General features: G+C 35.5%; 1 protein-coding gene across 5 annotated transcripts in view; it reads left to right on the top strand.

The window, feature by feature from the left end:
- Positions 1 to 24,477, top strand: part of ZNF638 (zinc finger protein 638) — an 84,686-nt gene extending 60,209 nt beyond the window's left edge. For 4 of the 5 annotated variants that reach the window (XM_070476406.1, XM_070476404.1, XM_070476403.1 and 1 more), the window contains 12 exons: positions 54 to 182; positions 1,363 to 1,404; positions 1,917 to 2,051; positions 3,556 to 3,681; positions 7,438 to 7,475; positions 13,472 to 14,687; positions 15,292 to 15,357; positions 17,179 to 18,133; positions 18,943 to 19,047; positions 21,800 to 21,898; positions 22,611 to 22,729; positions 24,155 to 24,477. In XM_070476406.1, coding sequence (XP_070332507.1) covers positions 54 to 182; positions 1,363 to 1,404; positions 1,917 to 2,051; positions 3,556 to 3,681; positions 7,438 to 7,475; positions 13,472 to 14,687; positions 15,292 to 15,357; positions 17,179 to 18,133; positions 18,943 to 19,047; positions 21,800 to 21,898; positions 22,611 to 22,729; positions 24,155 to 24,220 — 3,096 coding nt within the window. In that variant the 3' untranslated portion in view covers positions 24,221 to 24,477. The remainder of the gene's footprint in view (positions 1 to 53; positions 183 to 1,362; positions 1,405 to 1,916; positions 2,052 to 3,555; positions 3,682 to 7,437; positions 7,476 to 13,471; positions 14,688 to 15,291; positions 15,358 to 17,178; positions 18,134 to 18,942; positions 19,048 to 21,799; positions 21,899 to 22,610; positions 22,730 to 24,154) is intronic. The other variant, XM_070476401.1, reaches the window with a different exon arrangement.
- Positions 24,478 to 25,210: the final 733 nt, after the last annotated feature.

The raw sequence follows: 25,210 nt of genomic DNA, 5'->3' as shown, positions 1-25,210 counted from the left end.
GGAGAAGTAACTTAATAAGACTTTTTTTGTTCTTATAATTTCTATTTTAAAAGGCATTTATAGAAATAAATAAAAAATCTGCAGATTCTATGGTAAAATTTTATACCTGCTTCCCAATATCAATGGATGGAAATCAACTCTCAATAAGTATGGCTCCTGAAAACATGAATTTAAAAGACGAGGTAAATAATAGATTTAACATCATATTTACTAGAATATTATTAAAATTTTTAATCAAATTTATTATAGTCTGTTTTGTTTTCTAGTTTTCTCCTTTGGGTCATGTGTTTTTTCTCAAACACTAAGAAAGCATCTTCCTGTTTCTCTGTAGTCTCCCATCTCATTGTTTGAGAGTTACTTCCATACTGAGGGAATCCAATCCCTCATGTATGGTGGAAGGGATTATTTCCTTTTATTTTTCATAACCAGCTGGTGCTAGGTCTGATCTGTTTTAACTCCTGAAATTTCTGGAACTTATTCTCTCTTCATCCCATTCACCTTTGCCTCACCTCTTTAAAACTCATACTAAAAATAGTTGTTATATGCTCTGCCTTCAGTTTTGTCTCCCTCAAAACCTTTTTCACAAAGTCATGACACTGGCATAAAATTCAAATCTATTCCACTTTAACTGATTTAGAAATCCTTCATTGTTTTTGTTTGGCCTACAAACATTTACTGCTAAAGAGGCATGAAGCAGAGATACTAGGAATCTCTAGAGAAGGGTGGAAATGCATGTCTTTCGAAAAAGCTTTCCATAGAGAATCATTCTAATGTGATATAATTGCGGGGAGTTTTATATATGTCAGCATTGAAGAGAAAAAAATGTTAAGAATTCTTGTCTCATAAGGTAAAGTTCGTTCTCTGTACATTTAAGCCTTTTATCTATAGCTTCTTCCAGCTGTGATGTGTTTTGTGTTTTGCCACTCTTGGCCTCTTTATACAATTCAGTAACATCGAATTGCTGTACACTTGATAACCTTGTGGTGTTTTTTTCACTAGCTTATACCCCTGTTCGTTCCCATCCTCGAGTTTGCTTTGTAATTTGAGTTCTCTTACTGTCTGCTAAATTAGATCTCTTATTCCTTTTATGTGAATTTGAGTGTCTTTCCCTAAATGGTACCCCCTTACTAGTCTTTAATATTCTAGAGGACTAAGAAGAATTAAAGTCTATGGTCAGGTGTGACTTAAATAACTTGTGTAGAAAGAGGGAAAGATTTTTGGAAGGAACAGAAATTTTGCTTGACTCTCATTTTATGAGGTAGTTCTTAATGCTTGTTCATATTTTATTATAAATCTTGACTAATTAAATATATAAATAAGAAAGAGTGTGCACCTTCAATCTTCTTTATTTTGCCTTTCTAGGAAGCTATATTTACAACCTTGATTAGAGAAAATGACCCAGAGGTAAATTTTGCAGTTAAATGCTTTTATACGCTTGTTGAATTAATAAAAAAACATTGTTTGTTGTATTGTTTTCACCTGTTAAGAATTAAAGAAACTCTTGGCACTAGTTTTAAAATATTGAAGTGATGGAGATGTCATATGAGCCTTCTCTTGGTAAAAAAATAAGAAATAGAGGATAAAGGAGTCCCTAATGTGAAAAATTTTTTAGATTCTGGAGCCGTATTAACTGACTTGGATAAATATTGGGTATATATTAGGTATTTTGGGTAAATGTTATGTTGATAGAAAAAAGATTATACTTCCTTTTAAAGCATATTGTTTCACTGATCATTCAGATAAAATTAATACCACATTATCTTTACCTATATAGTCATTTTCTTACTCGTGGGAGAGGATGTCACCTGACCTCTGAAAAATTAAATTATTGTTAATCTGTGTTTTGCAGTTTGATACTTCAGCTGTGTGTGTGTGTTTTTTTTTTTTCTGTGCTGTCTCTTAAAAAAAAACTACAGGTAAATGTAGATAAAATTTACGATCGATTTGTACATCTTGATAACTTACCGGAAGATGGGCTTCAGTGTGTACTTTGTGTGGGACTTCAGTTTGGGAAGGTGGATCACCATGTATACATGAGCAATAAAAACAAGGTAACAAGGGCCCTTCTGTTTCAGCTGTTTATCTTGTAGAGAATATGTAGCTGAACTCTATATTCAGTATGGTCTGCAACTTTTAATTCAACTTCTGAACTGAAACACCTGTAAACATTATTCCGCCTCTGAGCAGAATTATAATATACCATCTTATTTTCTCCTGGGTTGTAATAAGAAGGAAGAACTCTTAGTTTTAAGGGGAACTAGAAACTTGCACAGGGTAGAAGGGTAATGTGTGCAAAGACCATTATCTTATGGGGAAGTTTAGACTTGAGTTCATCTAGCCTTAAGTACCTTTGTGACCTTAGCTAAGTTGTTTACACTTTTACTTCTTATTTGTAAAATGAAAGTGGGTTAACCAGGTATTTTCTAAAGTCCTTTCCAGTGTTAAAACATACAGAGATAACTGTTAAGTTATATGTAAAGAAGTAGAAATAATCATACCTTATTTTCATAATTTGGCTAAAGCCAAAAGGATAAATCCTTTATACATTTGCTATACCCTCTGTCTTAATTCAGACATGTACCCATGAAAATTAGGGTTTGGTTAACTATGTCTTGGGGCTTCCCAGGTGGCTTAGTGGTAGGATCCACTTGCTAATGCAGGAGACATGGGTTCAATTCCTGAGTTGGGAAGAGCCCCTGGAGGAGGAAATGACAACCCACTCCAGTATTCTTGCATGAGAAATCCCATGGACAGAGGAGCCTGGCAGGCTGCAGCCCATGGGGTAGCAGAGTTGGACATGACTGAGCACACATGGACACAACCGTATGTTACCTAGAAAGTTCGAAAGGGTTTTACAGCAAACTTAACAGTATTTGCTCCATAAAATATATCCGATCTACCAAGTAGTAGATACTAATTTCTTTGACATGTTTAAGAAATTTCTTTAATCATGTTTGTCAAAGTTGAGTAGTGTTAACCATATTTACATTATTGTTCAGCCATCACCACTCTGCATCTCCAGAGCCTCTTATAAACTGAAACTTTCTGTCCATTAAATAGGAACTCCCCATCCCCCCTTTTCCTAGCTCCTGGCAACCACCACTGTACCATTCACATTTGTGTCGCTCTGAATTTGACTATTGATATTTTAGGTACCTCATATAAGTGAAATTGTACAATATTTGTCCTTTTGTGTCTGGTTTATTTTACTTAGCATAATGTAAAGTAATGTAATGTAATGTAAAAAAATACTTCAGCATGTGTTGTAGCCTGTGTCAGAATTTTCTTCCTTTTTGAGGCTGAGGCTGATAAAATATCCCATTATATGCATGAGCCACATTTTATCTGTCTACTCATCTGTTGATTGACACGTGGGGTTGCTTTTGCCTTTTGACTGTGTGAATAATACTGTATGAACATGCATGTACAAATACTTGTTCCAGTTCTGGCTTTCAATTCTTTTAGGTATATATTAAAAAATAAAGTTGCTAGATCTTATGGTAATTCTACTTTTAATTTTTTAAGAAACTTAATATTTTTTTGTCTTCTCCAAAGGCAATTCTTCAGTTAGATAGCCCTGAATCTGCTCAGTCAATGTACAACTTTCTTAAACAAAACCCACAGAACATAGGTGACCATGTATTGACCTGCACATTATCTCCAAAGATGGACTCATCAGAGGTAAGATTATTTTGTATCAATTTTTGTTTGTGCTTTTAGAAAATGAAGGAGACATAAAGGTTATTTATTTTCCCAAAGCTAGCGGATGTAATCTGAAAGTAATTTTGAGAATTGTTCTTGGGCAGTAGTCAAACTGGTTATAAGTTTAGATAGTTTGCTTTAAAATTTTATTTTGCAATCACTATTCCAGTTCTTATAGTTTATGAAACAGTGTGAATTTGTCTAAATGAGAATAAATTGAGGTAATCTTAGGAAATGTAGCATATATGGTCATATATGCAGAGCTATTCAATATCCATAGCATGATTATCTCCAGAATGCAGAATCTACATTGAGTCCATTTTTGCTTCCTCCTTATAGAAGTTTGTTTTTTTCTTTTGTTTAAGTTATTTGCAAACTCTCTTCTTGTATAAGAAATAAGATTTTACAGTTTCTTGGCTTGCACCATAGTAAAAACAGTCGTGTTACTTGGTTCATATCACTTAGTTAACTATTTGTGGAATCTGCTTTCAGAGCTGTTTTTCTCACACTCTGTTCTGAATTTATGGTCATTTGCTTTGTAAAGCACCTGTATACCTCTGCTTTTCTTTTTATTGGTCTTCTGAGTTACATCTGTTATTTCTTGGACTCTGTATCTCCTACTCTCTTGGATTACTTTCTGTTTGCTAGAATACATTGTCAGCTAATTTTCCTAGAACATATGTAAGGCCAGTAGACCTTTTGAATCCTTGCATATTTGGCAATGCCTTTATTTTTCTCTTACTTATTTTATTGATAATGTGTCTAGGTGAAGAATTCTTTGCCCATACTGTTCTTTTATTGTTTGTTTTTTTAGTGGAGAAGACAGACTGTAGATAATTCACACACACATATACACCTTATCTATTATAAAATAGGTTAGCTGTAATATGTTGTGTGTCAGGTGATTAAAAAGTGCTGTGAGGTACTGTGGAGACAAATCAAGATAAAAGGATACAGAGTGCTGAATGACCGGGTATGCCAGGGGAATATGCGTATTTTAGACTGGTCAGGCCCTTCTGAGAAAGAATTATTTGAGAGACCTGAAAGAAAGAAGTAAGAGAGCAAGTTCTACTAACATAGCAAGAAGAGGTTTTTAGAGAAAATAAGCTCTAGGGCCTTGAGGACAGTTTGGTGATTTGGGAGGATCAGTATGAACAATGAACAAGGCGTTAACTTGATTTGAATTTTATTTCCTACATTCTGCAGATCTAAAAATTGGTATGTTCCTTCACCTGAGGAAAATTTTTCTCTTACGTCTTTGAATATTCTCTTCAAAGTTTAATGTTCTTTCTGAAAGTAGCACTTGTACTGATACTGTGGATGCTATATCCTATTGAATTTAAAAAATTTTAAGAACAGTTCTTTAGAGAGTATTCTTTAGAGTTGTTTTTAAAGGAGTTCTCTGAAATATCTTCAGTCAGTTTTGTGTGCTTAATTTGTTCTCTCTTGTGCATTTGTTTTCTCTCTTAATAATTTATAAATAAAAAAGCAAGTTAGCTAATACAGGTATCTGGTATAGATTTCCTTCACTATCATATAGGTTGGTTTGTTTTCTAACAAGCTTTCTCTAACAAGAGAAAACCGTTTGTAAGCACTGTGGATAGGGTTTATACTGCCATCTTTAGTTTTCTTTATATATCATTACAAAATAGATGCAATACCTTACCAGGTATCCTAGTAAAGAAGGCCTTTACTCTGGGATGTCAACTCACACCAGGAACCTCTCTAGAAATATTATTCAATTTCTATATAATATAGTTCTTGGCTTTTAATCTGACAAGATATAAAGAAAGATAATTCTCAATTCAGCACACATGATTCCCACAGAAAAAGCCTTCATCTAGTATGTAAAAGTTCTGAAATGTGGATATTTTTGCTCTTTTGTTCAGTGATGTATCCTAAGTGCCTGGGTCAATGCTTGGTACATAAGCATTGAATTTTAATTCCTGCTTCTTTGATTTTGGGCTCCAGGACATTGCTTTCTTGGTGGTTCAGATATATGTTTAAAAGGATTATTGTTAAAATTTGTCCAGCATTTCTGTATGTTTAGTGTAGAAAGCTTTTTAAGTCAACTAGTCTCCCTTATAAATATTAATAGAAGTCTTTTTTTTTTAAAAATTTTTTATTAGTTGGAGGCTAATTATTTTACAGTATTGTAGTGGTTTTTGTCATACATTGACATGAATCAGCCAAGGATATACATGTATTCCCCATCCCGATCCCCCCTCCCACCTCCCTCTCTACCCGATCCCTCTGGGTCTTCCCAGTGCACCAGGTCAGAGCACTTGTCTCATGCATCCAACCTGGGCTGGTGATCTCTTTCACCCTAGATAATATACATGTTTCGATGCTGTTCTCTTGAAACATCCCACCCTCGCCTTCTTCCACAGAGTCCAAAAGTCTGTTCTATACATCTGTGTCTCTTTTTCTGTTTTGCATATAGGGTTATCGTTAACCATCTTTCTAAATTCCATATATATGTGTTAGTATACTGTAATGGTCTTTATCTTTCTGGCTTACTTCACTCTGTATAATGGGCTCCAGTTTCATCCATCTCATTAGAACTGATTCAAATGCATTCTTTTTAATGGCTGAGTAATATTCCATGGTGTATATGTCCCACAGCTTCCTCATCCATTCGTCTGCTGATGGGCATCTAGGTTGCTTCCATGTCCTGGCTATGATAAACAGTGCTGCGATGAGCATTGGGGTGCACGTGTCTCTTTCAGCTGGTTTCCTCGGTGTGTATGCCCAGAAGTGGGATTGCTGGGTCCATATGGCAGTTCTATTTCCAGCTTTTTAAGAAATCTCCACACTGTTTTCCATAGTGGCTGTACTAATTTGCATTCCCACCAACAGTGTAAGAGGGTTCCCTTTTCTCCACACCCTCTCCAGCATTTATTGCTTGTAGACTTTTGGATAGCAGCCATCCTGACTGGCGTGTGATGGTACCTCATTGTGGTTTTGATTTGCATTTCTCTGATAATGAGTATCTTTTGAGCATCTTTTCATGTGTTTGTTAGCCGTCTGTATGTCTTCCTTGGAGAAATGTCTGTTTAGTTCTTTGGCCCATTTTTTGATTGGGTCATTTATTTTTCTGGAGTTGAGCTGGAGGAGTTGCTTGTATATTTTTGAGATTAATCCTTTGTCTGTTGCTTCATTTGCTATTATTTTCTCCCAATCTGAGGGCTGTCTTTTCACCTTGCTTATAGTTTCCTTTGTTGTGCAAAAGCTTTTAAGTTTCATTAGGTCCCATTTGTTTATTTTTGCTTTTGTTTCTAAAATTCTGGGATGTGGGTCATAGAGGATCCTGCTGTGATTTATGTCGGAGAGTGTTTTGCCTATGTTCTCCTCTAGGAGTCTTTTAAAATTATAATTTCATACAAAAAGATGTTGATATTTCAGGTTTTTATCTTTAGCAAAAGTGGCATTGCCAGGCTTTTAAAGTTATAATTTTTCCTATTATCACCATTATGGAAACTTATTTTTTTCATTAATTTCTGTGTATCATTTATTCTGTATAACCTTGTTTAGAACTCTTTAAAAATGGGGGAAAAAGTTCTAGAACATGATAATTATATGGACACTGAGAACTACCTGTTTTGATTTATTTTTCAGGTATGGTTTTGTCTTTTTTTAGCTTAGATTTTTAAGAACTGGAAACACTGCATTGATGAGTTGAATATTTTAAATCCAGTAGAATAGATGCTAATAAAATATGGAATTATATTACAGGTGAAAGCTGAGAAAGACCCAGAACTAGGAAAAGAAAGGTATGTTTCTTTAAGTTTGCTAACATTTTTTTAAAAGTTAATTAATGAATTTTATTTCTATATTTTATGATAATTGTTTACTTACAACAAAAAGTTTTATCTTCATGATAATTTTGTGTGTATATGAGTGTTGTCAGGGTGTTTTTTGTTTTGTTTGGGGGTTTTAGGGGCCTATGTTTGACTTTGGGGCTTTTTGTTACTGTTCTTTTTGGTCTCTTTCAGATATTTACTGAATTCTTTTTTTTTTTTTTTTTTAAAGGAAAAGAGAATGTATATACACAGTTTGTATTAATTATATAAATTTGACTTCTTTATAAAATGTTTTGCCAAGACTTGAACAATTCAACTATGTTATCATTACTTGCTAGACTTTTCTATTTCAAAATAGTTAGGCACAGTAGTAAATTTTCAATTTTTTTTGTAGAACCCTTTGAAAGTTCATTGAGTTTTTAAAATGAAGAAGATACTATTTAGTGTGTATTTTGGTATAAAACAATATGTATACTCCTTTATATTTTCAGAGGTTGAAAGTTTGTTCTTCAGAGTCTATACAAAATAGTAACTCACCACTTTTTTGGACCACATATGGTATATCCTCTGCTTAGTGACTTTCTTATCCTGATAAATATCATACTCATTACCACCTTTGTCCCAGTGAATAAACCCCCGTTTTACTGCTCATCACTGGGAATCACTCATTCAGAATTTTTTTCCCTTTTATAGTAAGGAGTTTACCCTTATCTCCCAGTCAGTTGTAGTAAGAGCTTATCAATTTGAAAGAGGAGTTTGAGTGTTTAAATATGGGAAGTTTATCTTATTTGATACACTGCCTAATTATAAGATGCCTGAGAAACAGAACATCTTACAAGTTTTTGTCTCAATTTTTATAAAATGAGACTTTTAAATGATAAAGCTGATTACGAGTATCAGTTCAGTTCAGTTCAGTTCAGTCACTCAGTCGTGTCCGACTCTTTGTGACCCCATGAATTGCAGCACGCCAGGCCTCCGTGTCCATCACCAACTCCTGGAGTTTACTCAAACCCACGTGCATCAAGTTGGTGATGCCATCCAACCATTTCATCCTCTGTCGTCCCCTTCTCCTCCTGCCCCCAATCCCTCCCAGCATCAGGGTCTTTTCCAATGAGTCAGCTCTTCTCATGAGGTGGCCAAAGTACTGGAGGTTCAGCTTCAGCATCAGTCCTTCCAATGGACACTCAGGACTGATCTCCTTTAGGATGGACTGGTTGGATCTCCTTGCAGTCCAAGGGACTCTCAAGAGTCTTCTCTGACACCACAGTTCAAAAGCATCAATTCTTCGGTGCTCAGCTTTCTTTACGGTCCAACTCTCACATCCATACATGACCACTGGAAAAGTCATAGCCTTGATTAGATGGACCTTTGTTGGCAAAGTAATGTCTCTGCTTTTTAATATGCTGTCTAGGTTGGTCATCACTTTCCTTCCAAGGAGCAAGCGTCTTTTAATTTCATGGCTGCAGTTACCATCTGCAGTGACTTTAAAAGTGACATCTTAAAGCTTTTTGGGCTCCAAAATCATTGCAGATTACAAGTATATTTATAAGCAATAGATTTGCCACTTTTTTAAGTGGCACATCATCGTACCAGTTATATTTACATGCCTAAGAAGTAGAAACCAATAGCAGTGTTTGCTATAAAATAAGTAACAGTGCCACATGTGATAATATAGATAGACCTGCAGTTTCGGCACAGTAACTGGCTAGTAAGTAAGTCAGCTCTTCCAAAAATCCACTTTATATATTTCACTTGACAGTTCTTTCATGTGTGGAAGAATAGTTATTGTATGTGTTTTGGTCATTTTCTCTTTCATTGTTTTGACTTTTAAAATCAAGTGTGTCTTAATTTACAGATAGTTGTCTAAGCTTATGAAAATAGTTTTTAAAGTTCTAGCACTAATAATTTTTCAATTTCCGTTTTGCAGTCATTTTTTTCTGATATATGTATGACATTAGAGAAAAGAGATGTTGGATATTGCTGAATACTTCACATTTCTTTTTTCTCTCTCTTTTTTATTCACATTTCTTTATTAGGGTGATCCTGAGAAAATACTGGTGCTTATTATATTTTTTTTGTTAAAGCACTTGTGGATACTAATTCATTAATATGATCCTCTTGTTTATAGTTACTGTAAAGTGTTTCCTTTTTAAAAGAAATCTCACATGGATATATTAATAATTTAATAAAATTCTGCATTTTACCTGTTCTAACTGCCCTCCATGTCAGCATTATTTATCATGTGATTAAAACTGCAAATAAGGGTGCAAAATGAAGTGTTTGCAAGTTAATTAATAATGTTGGGAAAAACTCAGTGGCTGTAGCTAATATTCAGTGTTAACGTCTCATTCTAAAGTTTCTTGGAATTGTGTTGTGTTCAGTCGCTAAGTCGTGTCTGACTTTGCAACCCAATGGACTGCAGCACGCCAGGCTTCCCTATCCTCTACTGTTTCTCCTGGAGTTTGCTCAAACTCATGTCCATTGAGTCAGTGATGCCGTCCAACCATCTCATCTGCTATCAACCCCTTCTCCTGCCCTCAATCTTTCCCAGCATCAGGGTCTTTTCCAATGAGTCAGCTCCTCCCATTAGGTGGCTCAAGTATTAGAGATTTCAGCGTCATTCCTTCCAATGAATATTCAGGATTGATTGCCTTTAGGATTGACTGATTTGATCTCCTTGTTGTCCAAGGGACTCTCAAAAGTCTTCTCTAGCACCACAGTTTGAAAGCATCAGTTCTTCAGCACTCAGCCTTCTTTATGGTCAAACACTCACATCATACATGGCTACTGGAAAAACCTTCACTTTGTCTATATGGACCTTTGTCAGCAAACTGATGTCTCTACTTTTTAATATGCTGTCTAGGTTTGTCATAGCTTTTTTTCCAAGGAGCAAACAATCCATTTAATTACATGGATGCAGTCACCATCCACAGTGATTTTGGAGCCCAGGAAAATAAAATCTGTCACTTGTTTCTACATTTTCCCCCATCTATTTGCCATGAAGTAATGGGACCCAATGCCATGGTCTTCATTTTTTGAATGTTGAGTTTCAAGGCATCTTTTTCATTCTTTCACCCTTACCAAGAAGCTCTTTAGTTCCTCTTCACTTTGTGCCATTAGAGTGGTATTATCTGCATATCTAAGGTTGTTTCTACTTCTCCTGGCAGTCTTGGTTCAAGCTTGTGATTCATCAAGCCCGGCATTTCGTGTGACGTACTTTGCATGTAAGTTAAAGAGACAGAGTAATAATATATAGCCTTGACTTACTCCTTTCCCAGTTTTGAACCAGTCTGTTCTATTTCTGGTTCTGTTACTTCTTGACCTGCATACGGGTTTCTCACAAGGCAGGTAAGGTGGATGAAGCAGATGTTTTTCTGGAACTTGCTTTTTTGATGATCTAACGGATGTTGGCAATTTGATCTCTGGTTCCTCTGCCTTTTCTAAATCTAGCTTGAACATCTGGAAGTCCTTGGTTCATGTATTGTTAAAAACTCGCTTGGAGAAATTGGGGTGTTACTTTGCTAGCATGTGAGATGAGTGCAATTGTGCGGTAGTTTGAACATTCTTTAGCATTGCCTTTCTTTGGGATTGGAATGAAAACTGACCTTTTCCAGTCCTGTGGCCACTGCTGAGTTTGCCAAATGTGCTGGCATATTGAGTGCAGCACTTTATCAGCACCATGTTTTAGGATTTGAAATAGATCAACTGAAATTCCATCACCTACCCTAGCTTTGTTTGTAGTGATGCTTCCTAAGGCCCACTTTACTTTCACACCCCAGGATGTCTGGCTCTAGATGAGTGACCATACCATCATGGTTATCTGGATCATTAAGACTTTTTTTATACAGTTCTTCTGTGTATTTTTGCCACTTCTTAATCTCTTCTGCTGCTTTTAGATCCTTAGAGTTTCTGTCCTTTATTGTGCAAACATGGAAAATGTGTGTATGGTGTTAATCTTTGATCTCATGGCCAGCTTTTATTGTTTACCTTCTCTGAAGATTTTGAAACCCTGCTGTTATGGTGGAATGGGGATAGGACGGGAATGGGAAATTAGATACCTCTGTACTGAATCCTGCCTTCCTGAAGTCCTTTTTTGGTCTAGTTTCCAGAATATGATTTTGTTTTCTTTGATCTTTCAAGAGACTGATTTTTTGACTCTGGTGTTAATAATTTCACTTATTTGACTTCTCAAACTTACTCTCCAAGTTAACTTGGTGAACACTGAAGCTTTTTCCATATTAGCCAGAAAACTAGATACTATTTGAATCTTGTGAAGAAAGCAGTATAATTTTAAAAGACTGACACACAAGAACAAATATAGAATTAAGCTATTTTCCCAAGTAGACTCTGTCTGTCTGAAGTGTGGACCTACATAGTGATTCATTATGTTAAAAAGATAATAGCTTTTTAAATTTACTGACAAAATGCAAATATGGTAAACAGGAAGGACTTGCTATATCCTAGAGCCAGGAATCAAAATCACCGTTTTTCTCTTTCTAAAGCCCGATAAATTGGTAGTTTCATAGAGCTCTAACTTGTAAGCCTTTAGGGTTAATGTGCAGTTCTATAATGAGGCAGGAATTTGAATTAAATCATTATTGGAAATCAGTCTCTTAAAAATGAAACTTACAAATGAAGTTATAAATTTATAATTTAAAAATGAAAACTCACCTTTTGAGAAGTAATATTCTCATGACTGCTTTAATTGAATATTAAAGACTTCACAGCTTTTTCTTTATCATATTTGTGCTTGGCAACAAGTTTTTTCTTCACTTGTGTTAAGAATTTGAGACATCAAAAATCAGCCATTTTATATTTTAATATAAGGGATGCGAATTATTTCAAATAAAAGACTTTAAATCTTTTCAGCATACAAAGGGTAGCTTATACAGATGAATAGAATATTGTTTGATTAAAGTGTATGGTTACTGACTTTTTAACTTAAATAAATTCTTGAAACTCTTTGCCTTAACAGCTTTGATAGTCAAGAGGTGTTTCTCTGATCTCTTAGGAAAGTTTTCTCCTTTGGAATTTTAAGTTTACCATCTTTGAGGGAGGGAGGAATTGTTTATTGCCTCATATGATTAGACCCTAATATGATAGCCATTTTTCCAAACTTTTAAAATATTATTAATGTCTCAGGACACAGGTAATACATCATCTTGCGGTAACTGAAGAGTAGTGTATCTTTAATTATTCTCTATAACTGGAAAGATTTAACATCTTTCTTCTTGTGATATAGCAAAGGCACCTACATACTTTATAATAAGACTACCTGTTTATGTAAAGGTGATCCTATCAGCTTTGCCACAAACTTAATTTCTGACAAGAGTATTTAAAAGATATTTCCCAAGAAAGTTTTCTTGTAAGTATTACTAATAAATAAAGTTCTTGGGAGATTAAAAACAAATCTGTTTCACATCCTAAAGAAAGAGGTGACATATTGTGTGAACTTGCACTTTCTCTTTATGTTCCTTTTTCGTAAGGCTCCCTTAGAAAATTGTAAATTTTAAAGCATGAGTCATTAGCTTTATGAACCATGAACTTATTTTACTGTTGGGAAGATAGTATCTAATAATAATTTGCAATGTCTTGAATTCACATTCACCTTCTAATATCAGGGGGGGAAATGACACAGAAGGGGAAAAAATGGTTATAACTTACGTGGGTAAAAAGTTCATACCAGTAGTCATAATATTGCCATTATTTCATTGAGCTAATTATTTCATTGAGCTAAATCATTAGTGTAGTGGAGGCTCTTTTTAAAATTTTGTTATCTATATATTTACATCAAAACTTCTTAACCATTTTAATGTTGATTGATTGGATTTCCCAGTGCTTATCGCTATTGCATTAGGAAGTTTTAGCAGCATTGGCATGATTATTTATGATGGTTGAATTCTCATCATAGTTTGATTTTTGTTTGTGTTTTTGTTTGTATTCTTTTTGTTTTTAAATACTTTTAGCTCTGACTTGAAAAACAGTCCAGTTGATGAAAGTGAGGTGCAGACAGCAGCTGATAGTCCCTCTATTAAACATAGTGAGGTTGAAGAAGAATCTGTTCCCAACGTTCAAACAGGAACTTTTATACAGCAGAAAGAGCCTTTTGAGGAAGAACCAGAAAAAACACTATGTGTCTCTGATTTTGCTCTTGAAACATTTGAAGTTGAAACTCAAGGAGAGGAGGTCAAAGTGGAAATTCCTCTTGTAGCGTCCACGTCAGCCAGTATTGACTTATTCACTGAAAATGTAGGGGACTCTGTTTTAAATCAGCAGGTATATGCCGGTGACTTTGAGAAGGAAGAGACAGAAATTATTAACCCGGAAACAGAGTTATCAACATGTGATAATACATTTATAGAAGAAAAGAACATCAAAGGAATTCTAGAAGACTCTCCATCTGAAGCAGATTTCTTTTCTGGGATTACACAGTCTGTGATTGAAGCTATAGCTGAAGTAGACAAACAAGAAACTGTTTCAGAAATAGTACCATCTACTTGTGTTGTGGCCTTAGTACCTGGGATTTCTACTGGGGATGAGCAAGCAGTGAGCACAAAGGGAATTTCTGAAAAAACTAACATGGATGAGAAGGAGAATGAATTGAATACTAAGGAAGCCAGAATGGATCTGAAAATAGGAAGAGAGAAGGCTGAGAAGAATGATAGGATGGTTGCAGAGAAGCTGGATAAGGTTGTAGCAGCAGTGAAAGAAAAACCTGCAGAAAACTCAGTGACCAAGGCATGTCCAAATAAGACAGTGGTTCAGGCCAATAAGCCTGATGAAACTAGTAAAATTAGTATGCTGGTTGCATCAAATGCATCTAGCAGTAAATCAGGCATCAAGGCTGATGTGGTCTCTTCTACAAAGGCAAAAGCTACAGCTTCAAAATCTGAAAACCAGAAAAGTTTTCTAAAATCTGTACTCAGAGATCAAATAAATGCTGAAAAGAGGCTTTCAGCCAAGGAATCAGGTCTACTTAAAGCTACAAGTGCCAGGTCAGGCTTGGCTGAAAACAGCAGTAAATTAAAACCCATTCAGAGCGGTGTTACCAGAGGAAGCAGTGGAAGGATCTCAGCCCTGCAAGGCAAAGATTCTAAACTGGATTACAGGGATGTTACAAAACAGCCTCAGGAAACAGAGGCTAAACCTTCAGTCATGAAACGGGATGACAGCAACAATAAGGTGAGGAGGGTAGGAAGAATGGCTAAGTGTCTTTGAAGTGATTAGTTTCTCTATTGTAGCTAAGGAGTAGGAGATGTAATTCCATTTTATACGTTCATCTCCTCATTCCTTTTGCCCCCAAACTCCCTTTTCCCTTTCTTAAATGACTCCATTGATTTAAGCCAGTAGACAGTTAGAATAATAAGCTCAAATTTGTAATTAACATGTGAAAGCACTATTTGGATAAAATATGGTCAGTAATAAAACTTTGCATTTAAAAAAAAATTCTTCAGTGAATCTCCTGCAGTGATTTAACATCCTGCTTCTGAAATGGGAAACTTTTTTCTTTTAAATTGAAGCTTCATTTATCAACTTACTGATAGACATTGTAGCTATTGAGAAGAAAAGATCAGTAAAACTGATTTTAACTACAGTTTATGGAGATGATGCCTGTACTATTAAAATGATTGTTGACTTCACTTGAAATACCTATTAAATATTTGTATAATTAAATGTGTTTGGGTAATATTTGCTTTCTGCTTTTTTTTTTTTTTTTTTGGTTTTAAAGGACATTAATAATCGAGTTGTAAATTCTGTTTTTTGTGTTTCTTATTTAATATTTCAGACTTTGACAGGGCAAAACGCTAAGAATCCTAAAAACACCACTGGTAGAAGTTCAAAATCCAAAGAGGTAAGAAACAGTCCACTAATATGGACCCATCTGTTCATCATTCCATGAGAGTTTGTCTACCTTGTAATTTGTGTCTCTCCTATTAGCTTGGTATAGAGCAAGGGACAGGAATGAGATATTTTATTTTTGACCTTACTACCAGTTTGTTTTCTGACCTTGAGCTAAGCTAAATAGTTTGTGTTCTTAGTGTGGGGCAAAAAGTTATACAAGGATGGAAAGGGAATTAGAAAGGGAGACACCTACAGTCTCCTCTCAGTAGGAGTTAGGTTATAATACAGAGTAAAGTCTTGTGTGTAAAGGAGATTGACTTTTGACTGGAGTCCTCTCCAATTTGTGGTCCTTTTGGTATGGTTCAGTTTACTCTAACTAGATGGACTCTTAAGGGTTACTGACATCTACTGCCAAATAAACATACTATAATTTTTATTTGGCTATTTGGTATTTTAGGTTTCTGTTACTCATAGATTATTTTTTCAGTTATTTTATGTTTTTCTTCTGGTAGGGGATAAATTTGAACCTATTTTATTAGGGCAGGGAGAAATGTTACTAGTTTTAAAAGCCAGAAGTAAGGATTATGGTTTGTTTCATGGCTTAATAAATTGATCATACAATTGTGTACAGATTCCTCCTGCCTCCAAATTAATGGGGTGTGTATTCTAATGCCATTATTATGATTGCTAGTAATTGACCATTGATAGCATACTAAATGTGTAGGAGGCCTGCCAGGAATTGATTTTCTTTAGTATTGGCACCATTTTTCAAATCACAGATAACTGTTCTTTTTTTTTTTTAATGTAGTTATATTTGTCATTAAGTCTTAGTAATAAGTTTTCCATGTAACTTTCTCAAAACATAAACCTTATATAGGCATACCTTAGAGATATTACAAATTTGGTTCCAGACTGCCATAGTAAAGTGAATATCACAATAAAAGTGAGTCACATGAATTTTTTGGTTCCCCAGTGCATGTATGTTGTTTGTACTATACTGTACTCTGTTAAGTGTGCAGTTGCATTGTGTGTCTTAAGAAAATGTACATACCTTAATTTTAAAATACCTTATTGCCAAAAAACACTAACTACCATCTGAGCCTTAAGTAACTCAATCTTTTTATAAATAGAAACATCAAAGATCACTAACTAGAGATCATCATAACAAATATAATAATGATGAAAAAGTTTGAATAATGTGAGAATTACTGAAATGTGACAGAGACATGAAGTTAGATGCTGTTGAAAAAGTGGCACCAGTAGACTTGCTTATCACAGGATTTTCATGAATCTTCAGTTTGTAAAAAATGTATCTGCAAAGTACAATAAAGCAAAGTATGCCAGTATCTTAATATTGCGTATCTTAAAATATGTATTATATGTGTAAATTCGTCAGTGGAACAATCTAGTTAGCTGTTAATTTTCTAGTTTCATTTGAAGTGCTTTTAGTAGTCTATGAAGTCTCCAAAACTCTTGCTAGATATCATTTAACATATGGAAGCTGTAAGCTTTGACATTATATTGTTTGATAAGTGCTTTAAATGCAGTATTTTTGTGCATCATATTTTAAAACTCATACATCATTTAGGAAATAATTTTAATCTTGCTGAAATTGAATTGACACAGTTAGGATTTACCTTTGGCATTGTTTACTCTTTGGCTTTTTGGGGCAGCTTTAGGAAACATCTCTATGCTGAAATTCTCATACTGTCTCTTGAAATTCTCACAAATGATAGATATGTCATGCACATTTATTGAAACTATTTGGGACCTAGCCAGTTAATCAGCAGTTGTTCACAATTCTGATTTTTAAAAAAAATTTTTCCAACAGGAACCTTTATTTCCATTTAATTTGGATGAATTTGTTACTGTGGATGAGGTTATAGAAGAAGTAAATCCTTTTCAAGTCAAGCAGAATCCACTGAAGGGAAAAAGGAAAGAAGCTCTCAAAAATACCCCTTCCTCTGAACTGAACTTAAAGAAGAAGAAGGGAAAGATCTCTGCTCCTCGTGTGGTTGAGGGAGAGTTATCTTTTGTAACATTGGATGAGATTGGGGAAGAGGAAGATGCAGCCGCACAGCTAGCACAAGCTCTGGTCACTGTGGATGAAGTAATTGATGAAGATGACATAAATGTGGAAGACATGGTTAAAAATTCAAACTCACTTCTTACATTAGATGAGTTAATTGATCAAGATGATTGCATTTCTCACAGTGAAACTAAAGATGTTACTGTGTTGTCTGTGGCTGAAGAGCAAGATCTTCTCAAACAGGAACGCTTGGTAACTGTGGATGAAATTGGGGAAGTAGAAGAGCTACCTTTAAACGAGTCGGCAGATATCAGTTTTGCTGCTTTAAATACTAAAGGAGATGAGGGAAATACTGGAAGGGATTCTATTGGGTTCATTTCTTCTCAGATGCCTGAAGACCCTTCTACTTTAGTTACTGTAGATGAAATACAGGATGACAGCAGTGATCTGCATTTAGTGACTTTAGATGAAGTAACTGAAGAGGATGAAGACTCTCTGGCAGATTTTAACAACCTTAAAGAAGAGCTTAATTTTGTTACTGTTGATGAAGTTGGGGAGGAAGAAGATGGAGACAATGATTTAAAAATTGAGTTAACACAGAGGAAAAATGACCATCCCACTGATAAGAGAGGTGATAGAAAAAAGAGAACTGTGGACAAAAAGAAGACAAAACTTGAAGCTTTGTCTCAGGTGGGCCCAGTAAATGAGAATGTTATGGAAGAAAATCCGAAAACCGTGATTGAAAGACGTTCAGCAGGTAGATACTTAGAAGTGGTAATTTTTTTTTTTTTATGAGAGGACTACATTTAAATTTTTTAAAATATATTTACAGTATTACTGATAATGTCATTGTTTAGCCAACAGATAGTTGTGGCCAAGTGATATTTTCCAAAGAAATATGTTCAAGATTCACTAAGTTGTCTTAGTTCAGATCTTATGCCTAAGTTACTGTATCTCAAGGAAAAAATAACAAAAACAGAAGGCAGACTAGGGTACCCAGATTAGAATTGGAATGACAATATTATATTTGTATTATTGAGAATAATACAGCTTTGGTAAGTAGAAGGCTGTTTATATCTGACTGCCTCTTAGTTTTTGCTTAGACACAGAATTTAGGAAAATTTGTAAAGGTCCCATTTCACTTTTAAGTAATTTGATGGTATACAATGCTAGGTCAGTTCACTTTTAGTACTTTAGGGAGAGCAAGATAATTTCCAATACAGAAATCTTGAGTGATTTAGCCATACTAAGAGTAAAAAATACTAGAAAGATCCCACAGACTTGTGGAACAAAATAGAAAAAAATGTGTGTAGGTTCTTTAAGAAAAGCAGGTAGGAAAGTATAGTTTTGGTCAAGATAAATGGGAAAATGAAAGGAGAATCCTTAGACTAATGCTGAATGTTTTAAAATAGAATTCTCCTATTTTTTTTTTTATTAGAAATAGGTTTCCTTTCCAAATTTGTATAGGTCTCTATTTTTTGCAAAGAAGTATTAAAGTTGTTATTCAGAATTAAAACTAATTTAAACACTGTTACTGCTGTAAGAAATTAGTCTTTCTCTTTAAAGCTACAGTGCCAACCAAGAGAGTTAGAATTGGAAAAATGCCACCATCAGAAAAAGCTGTCACAGTGGAACCAGTGAAAGATGAAGAGGCCTTCCAACTTAGTGAAGGTAAACTAAGATTAATTGAAGTGGGAGAGAGAGTAACACGACATGAGGTGGTGGTGGTTAAAGTTCCAAAGATCTACCAAGAAAAGTATCGAAAAATATTGAACAGGGCAAGGGATGGGAGTGAGGGGAGGCAGCCTATTAATAATTAGATCTAGGTAAAGGTTTTTATCTTTACATTAAAGTGATTAGTGGAGTGGGATAATAGAATAATAGGCGATCCTGTTGTAATTTGTTACTAATTTTCATGGAAATGATCCATGAAAGGTTATTCTGACCATGTTGCAGCATCAAGTAGGGATCGTTTACTAGCTAATTCTTCCTTGTGGATCAGGCTTCTCTGTCCATGGCTTCTCCAGGCAAGAATACTGGAGTGGGTTGCCATGCCCTTCTCCAGTGTCTGTTATATTCATAGCAAAATGCTAAATTCCTTGTACCATTCTCTCTGCAGCATCCTCAATGCCCTCTTGCTTTTGTATCCCATGTTCTCTAAGGAAAGATCGCCAGCTGTGATGCAGTCCAGGCTCATTGACCTAGCTCTCAGCTGGGTCCTTCGTGCTGCTCCACAGTTTATCTAGGCCTCCTTCCTTTCCCGTTTCCTGACCAGGTGTGATAGAAACTTGAAACCCTTCTGCTTTTTGTCAAACTGGATAGTTTTTTTCATTTTAGTCTTACTTGATTTCTCTGTATCATCTGTTACTGTTGATCATGTGCTCTTTCTTGATGCCCTCCCTCTTGGCTAACTGGGTACTCCTCCTCTGTCTATTCTTCTCCATTAACCTCTCCTTGATACCAAACCATTGTCAGTGGTTTTGTTGTTGTTTAGTTGTTCAGTTGTGTCCAGCTCTTGTGACCCCACAGTCTGGTCTGCCAGGTGCCTCTGTCCACAGGATTTCTCAGGCCAGGTTACTGGAGTGAGTTGCCGTTCCTTCTTCAGAGGATCTTCCCAACCCAGGGGTTAAACCGTGTCTCCTGCATTGCAGGCAGATTCTTTACCACTGAGCCACCAGGGAAACCCGTCAGTGGTTTTACTAACTGACAAATGCTTCTAGCATGATTTCATCAGAGCTTGTCCCCCCTCAGGATTTCTGTTGTGATGCGGCAGCTTCAGCTATCAACTTGCTTAGTACTGCCTCATTTCCACAGAAAAATAAAGCAAGCATCACTTCTTTACTGCTTTTGTAACCATTTATTTTCATTATTGGGCAATATGTTTGATGAAGAACCTAGCTTAAGAAAGCCATTTCTTAAACAATTTTAAATTTAAAATAATTGTTTTAATCTTTTAATTATTATGTAACTATATATTAATAATACATGTCATTATTGTTTTTATTATTAGATAAAGGTGCCTTTGGAATGGTAGGAGCAAATATGTTTGAGAAAGCTTGTTACTCTGGTAAGGGAATAAATTCTTAGAGCAAGAGATTGGAGGCTGTTTTAACTATCAAGTCAAGAAAAGGGAGACAGTCTTTTTAATCAACTCTTTGGGATTTGATGACTGTTAAAATTGAAAGGAATAAAAGAAGAGTAAGTAATGAATTCAATAGTTTCTAGCCATCCCCTCAGATGTGGTAAACGGTGGCCCAGTTACATGGGCAGAGCACTGAACTTGAAGTCACAAATCTCCCATCACTTCCTGGCTATGCAACCTTGAACAAAATCAGTTTCTTACCTCTTTTGGTTTTTCTTTCTCCATTGTGAAGAAATATGGATAATAATGATTTGACCTGCCTATCTCACATGTGTTAAAAACCAAATGGGATCTATATATGAAAAAGATCTGTCAAGTGCTATATAACAGTTAGGTATTTCACCTACTGAGGATAACTAGAATTGCTTGGAACCAGTTTTTGTTTTTGTCTTTCCCCAAGATCATATTATGCAGTCTGCTGATAACATTGAGTGCTTTCTTAGATGTTAATTCACTTTGCTGGATTTGAATGTTTGTAATTCTACTTGTAATTCAGTCTAACAAGGGTCTCAGTCCATCAGTGTAGACTCTGTTTTTCTTGGTTGGAATGGCTTCTGTAGAGGCTGTCAGAATTATTCTCTGCTCGTGTGCTTTTCCCTTTAACCTACACTCTTCTCCCAAGCCAGCACTTTTGTATCACATGCTAACTGTTATCCATAATGTAGAACTTGAACTTCTCCCATTAACCTTTGAATTTTTTCTGGAATCATGTATAAATATGCTGTTAAACTTCAGTCCCATATCCTTAAATTCATTTAATAAGGTTGAACCAATTTACCCATTTATTCCTTATATAAAGACTCTTGGAAATATAGTTGGGTGAGAAAGGTTTACTTAGAGAGATGATCCATAAATTAGTCTTTGAAGGCAGAGATTATCTGATATTAGCCTCACAAAATCTAGAAATGAACCTATTTGCAGTGAAGGAGTGGAGATGCAGATGTAAAGAATGGACTTTGTAGACACAGCTGGGGGAGAGAATGAGTGGGATGAATGGAGAAAGTAGTATCAACATATATACACTATTGCGTGTGAAGTGGATAGTTGGTAAGAAGTTGCTGTATCACAGGGACCCAGTGTGGTGCTCTGTGATGACCTGGAGGGTGGAATGGGAGGGAGGGAGAGGGAGGCTCAGGAGGGAGGGGATGTGTGTATATACATAATTATGGCTGATTCACGTTACTGTATAGCAGAAACCAACACAACTTCGTAAAAATTAAAAGACAAATCTGTAAATCTATTTTGAGTGACTTTTTTCTTTGAAAAATTTAATGACTTTAGTTGGTGAAGAATCTGGATTAGAGGATTCAGAACCAGAACAGAAACGCAAGAAGACTGAGGACTCTTCAGGGAGATCAGTGGCACCTGAAGTCCCTGAAGGTAGGGTAAAAATAACATTTTTCCTTATCCACATGAAATAAAAATTCAGTATCATAATAAGTATTCTGTTGTTTAGATAAGTAATGTGGTGACCTTGCTTAGATGATTAGAGTGGAAATTAACAAGTTTTGCACACTGGCATTTCTGTGTTTTGACCTGGCAAAGATATTTTTATTGCACTCTTGAAGTCTGGGATATGTACTCTCTTTGTTGCTCTGGTAAAAATTGAGTTATACTTTCCCAGACAGAAATTATAGTTGAGTATTAGGACATGCTGTAAAAGCTTAGCTAGCAAACTTTGTTTATGGCCAGCTCAAATGAGCTGGGGGGCACCTTCTTTGTTTACCTAATACATTCCTCAAGCAGATAGTTGCCTGTCATTTTGCCTCTTCATACCATTATACCGTTTCTTTAAAAAAAAAAAACCCCAGTGGATTCTTAAGAGATTTATTTCAAAGACTGCCAGGTTCTTTTCCAGTACCCTGGCATCCTGGAAGCTCTGGGATATTGTAGAATTCATTTAAAAATAAAGACCTCAGTTTTGTGATTAGAGATTTAATTGCTCTTGATCGCTGTGTTTGTATATATATAAATGTATGCTGTGCTTAATATATTTGTCATGTTTAGATAAATTTATTACACAGCTATAAAAAAAAATCATTGATTTTTTTCCCCCCATCCTCTTCCCCTTCTCTCTTTCTGAATTTTCAAGATTTAGACTTTCTTGTACCGAAGGCTGGATTCTTCTGTCCAATTTGTTCCCTCTTCTACTCAGATGAGAAAGCAATGACGAATCACTGCAAGAGTACACGTCATAAGCAAAATACAGAGGTGAGTGTTTTATCGTTAACGCCTCAGAATCTTCAGGTGTTGTTACCACAGTCAGAGTACTGAAGTATCCTTACACAGTGTACATCCTTTCCCCTTGAAACAGCCTTTTAAGGTTTGTGCCAGTTTATTTGTGTCCTTCACTGTATCTTGCCACTGACTTCTAGCTTTTATTCCTTATTTTCTGGTAGCATTTGCCAGAATAGATTTTGTGTATTACTAGTCCCATGTGACACTCCATTAAAGTGTAGGAAACTATATAATCTGATGCCCTCTTGCATGGACACATAATGTATTAATGTTTTGGACTTGTCTACCCAAAGAATCCACTTAACTTTATTTAAACCATTTCATTACTTCCACTACCCCCTTTTTAAGTTGTATATATCTTTGGGAAGCATTTAGATTACAACCCCAGAGAATCATCATTAGCCATAGTTGAAACAGTGGTTCTCATTTCCTCCTGAATGTTTAAGAGTTGGTCTATAATATCCTCTATGTTTTATTTGTGGCACAGACACTCACCTAACATTCTTTGAGCTGTTATTTATTTGCTGGAAGCTTATTCAATCCCCCAGTCAATTTAAAGAGTATCTAAACCCAAGGATCTAATCCCCAAGATCACATAGCTAGTTAGGGGCACATTTACTTTTGTTTTATTCTAGGCTTATGCCCTTAAACATTGTACTATGTTACCTGTGCTCTTAAGTTAACATATCACTTTTCCACTTGAAATCTTCCACTGGTGTCATATTATCCTTAGAATAATATCCAAACTTCTTATTGTGGGTCTTTAAGGCCCTACATGATCTGATTCTTTTCTGCTTCTCTGACCTCCTATTATTGCTCACTGTATTCCAGCTTTTTTGTCTCTTTATTTTTCCTATATTAAGGGCCCCTTTGCACCTTTATATTACTATTCTTTTGCCCTTTCGCGACCCCTTTTGTCTAACTGGTTCTTCATCATCTTTTAAATCCCAGCTCAAGCAACAGCTTCCCTGAAAGGCCTTTGACAGAGAAAAGACCTAGCTAAAATAGAGAACTCCTCCCACCTAAAAAAGGATCAGTCTCATTTACTACACTGTCTTTCTTCCCCTTATAATACTTACTGCCACCCCCCAAATTATCTTAATTATTTGTTTATTATTTCTCTTTCCCCACTAGAATGTAAGCTCCATAAGGTAAAGGGTCTTACCTATCCTGTTGACCACTGAGTCCCCAAGCATCAATATAATGCATAGTATATCATAAATACCAATTGATTGATGAAAAGAAGTAATGTTAATGTAAGGCACTGTGTTTCTTTAATCTTTATTTTGTAGGATCAAGCTTTATAAATTGTAAATACAATGAAATGTATTAGGTATAATTGTAACACAGCAAAGCAACATCTAATAAATATTTTATATTGTGAATTACTTTTAACAGAAGTTCATGGCCAAGCAAAGAAAGGAAAAGGAGCAGAATGAGGCTGAAGAAAGAAGCTCTAGGTGATTGATGGGGTGGGGGGAAGAATTCATTAGAAATTTGTTTAGGGTCCAGTTGATTTGTGTATTTTTGTTATCACTTAATTTGTAATTTTTGTTTCAGAAGCAAATATTCATGTTGTACAAATTTCTGATTGCCCTTGATGTAGAGAGACTGATGGGGAAAGTATGATGGGTTTGATTTTTATATCAAATCATCAGGCATGGAGAAATATCTTTTAGAAGTGTTAAAATAAATGTTCCTACTGTATATTTAAAATATTATGTTGTGTTTGTGGCTGATTTATTAAAGACTTGCTTGCCTCTGGTTGCAGACAGGCTTCTCTACAACCACTGTGACTTGGGGTGCTTGGGCATTCTTTCTTATGTTACTAGGAATCAAGGCATGAGTGTTTGGCTTTGCTTCAGCTATCCTTGTACAGGTCAAAGATTTCTTAAAATTTTCAGTTTTTCTGAATAAAATTTAATTATGGCATGCTTAGCCCGGGTAGGTTTGAGTAAAACTTTGCTTGACTTTTTTAATGGATTAGAAAGATACTTTTTCTGCTTCTGGTAACAGCTGTTTTTGCCAGGATCCATTTAAGGTGATTCCTAGCAAGTCATTTAATATTACCTTGAAACTGCGAAGACAGAACAACTTTTACTTCCTATAGACCACAGGAATTGCTTTGTAAACCATTTGAATTATTATTGAATATGTTCGTAGGGAGTTATAAAGGTGCAAAAAAGGAACTCACTGAATTGTTAGGTGCTGGACACAGTCCTGTACTGTGAAGTTGTAGATGAAACCGTGCTTTAGACACAAGCCTACTGACTTTGAATTTTTAATATCTGATCCTTCCATCTCTCTATATTGCTGCTGTTTTAGTTGCTCAGTCATGTCCGCCTCTTTTGTGACCCTGTTAACTGTAGCCTGCCTGCCAGGGCCCTCCATCCGTGAAATTCTTCAGGCAAGCATATTGGAATGGGTAGCCATTTCCTTCTCCCAACCCAGGGG

The sequence above is a fragment of the Odocoileus virginianus genome, chromosome 2 (genome assembly GCF_023699985.2).
Source record: "Odocoileus virginianus isolate 20LAN1187 ecotype Illinois chromosome 2, Ovbor_1.2, whole genome shotgun sequence".
NCBI classification, from domain to species: Eukaryota; Metazoa; Chordata; class Mammalia; order Artiodactyla; family Cervidae; genus Odocoileus; species Odocoileus virginianus.
The sequence above is the reverse complement of the archived record's forward strand: the minus strand, read 5'-3'. Positions and strand labels throughout refer to the sequence as shown.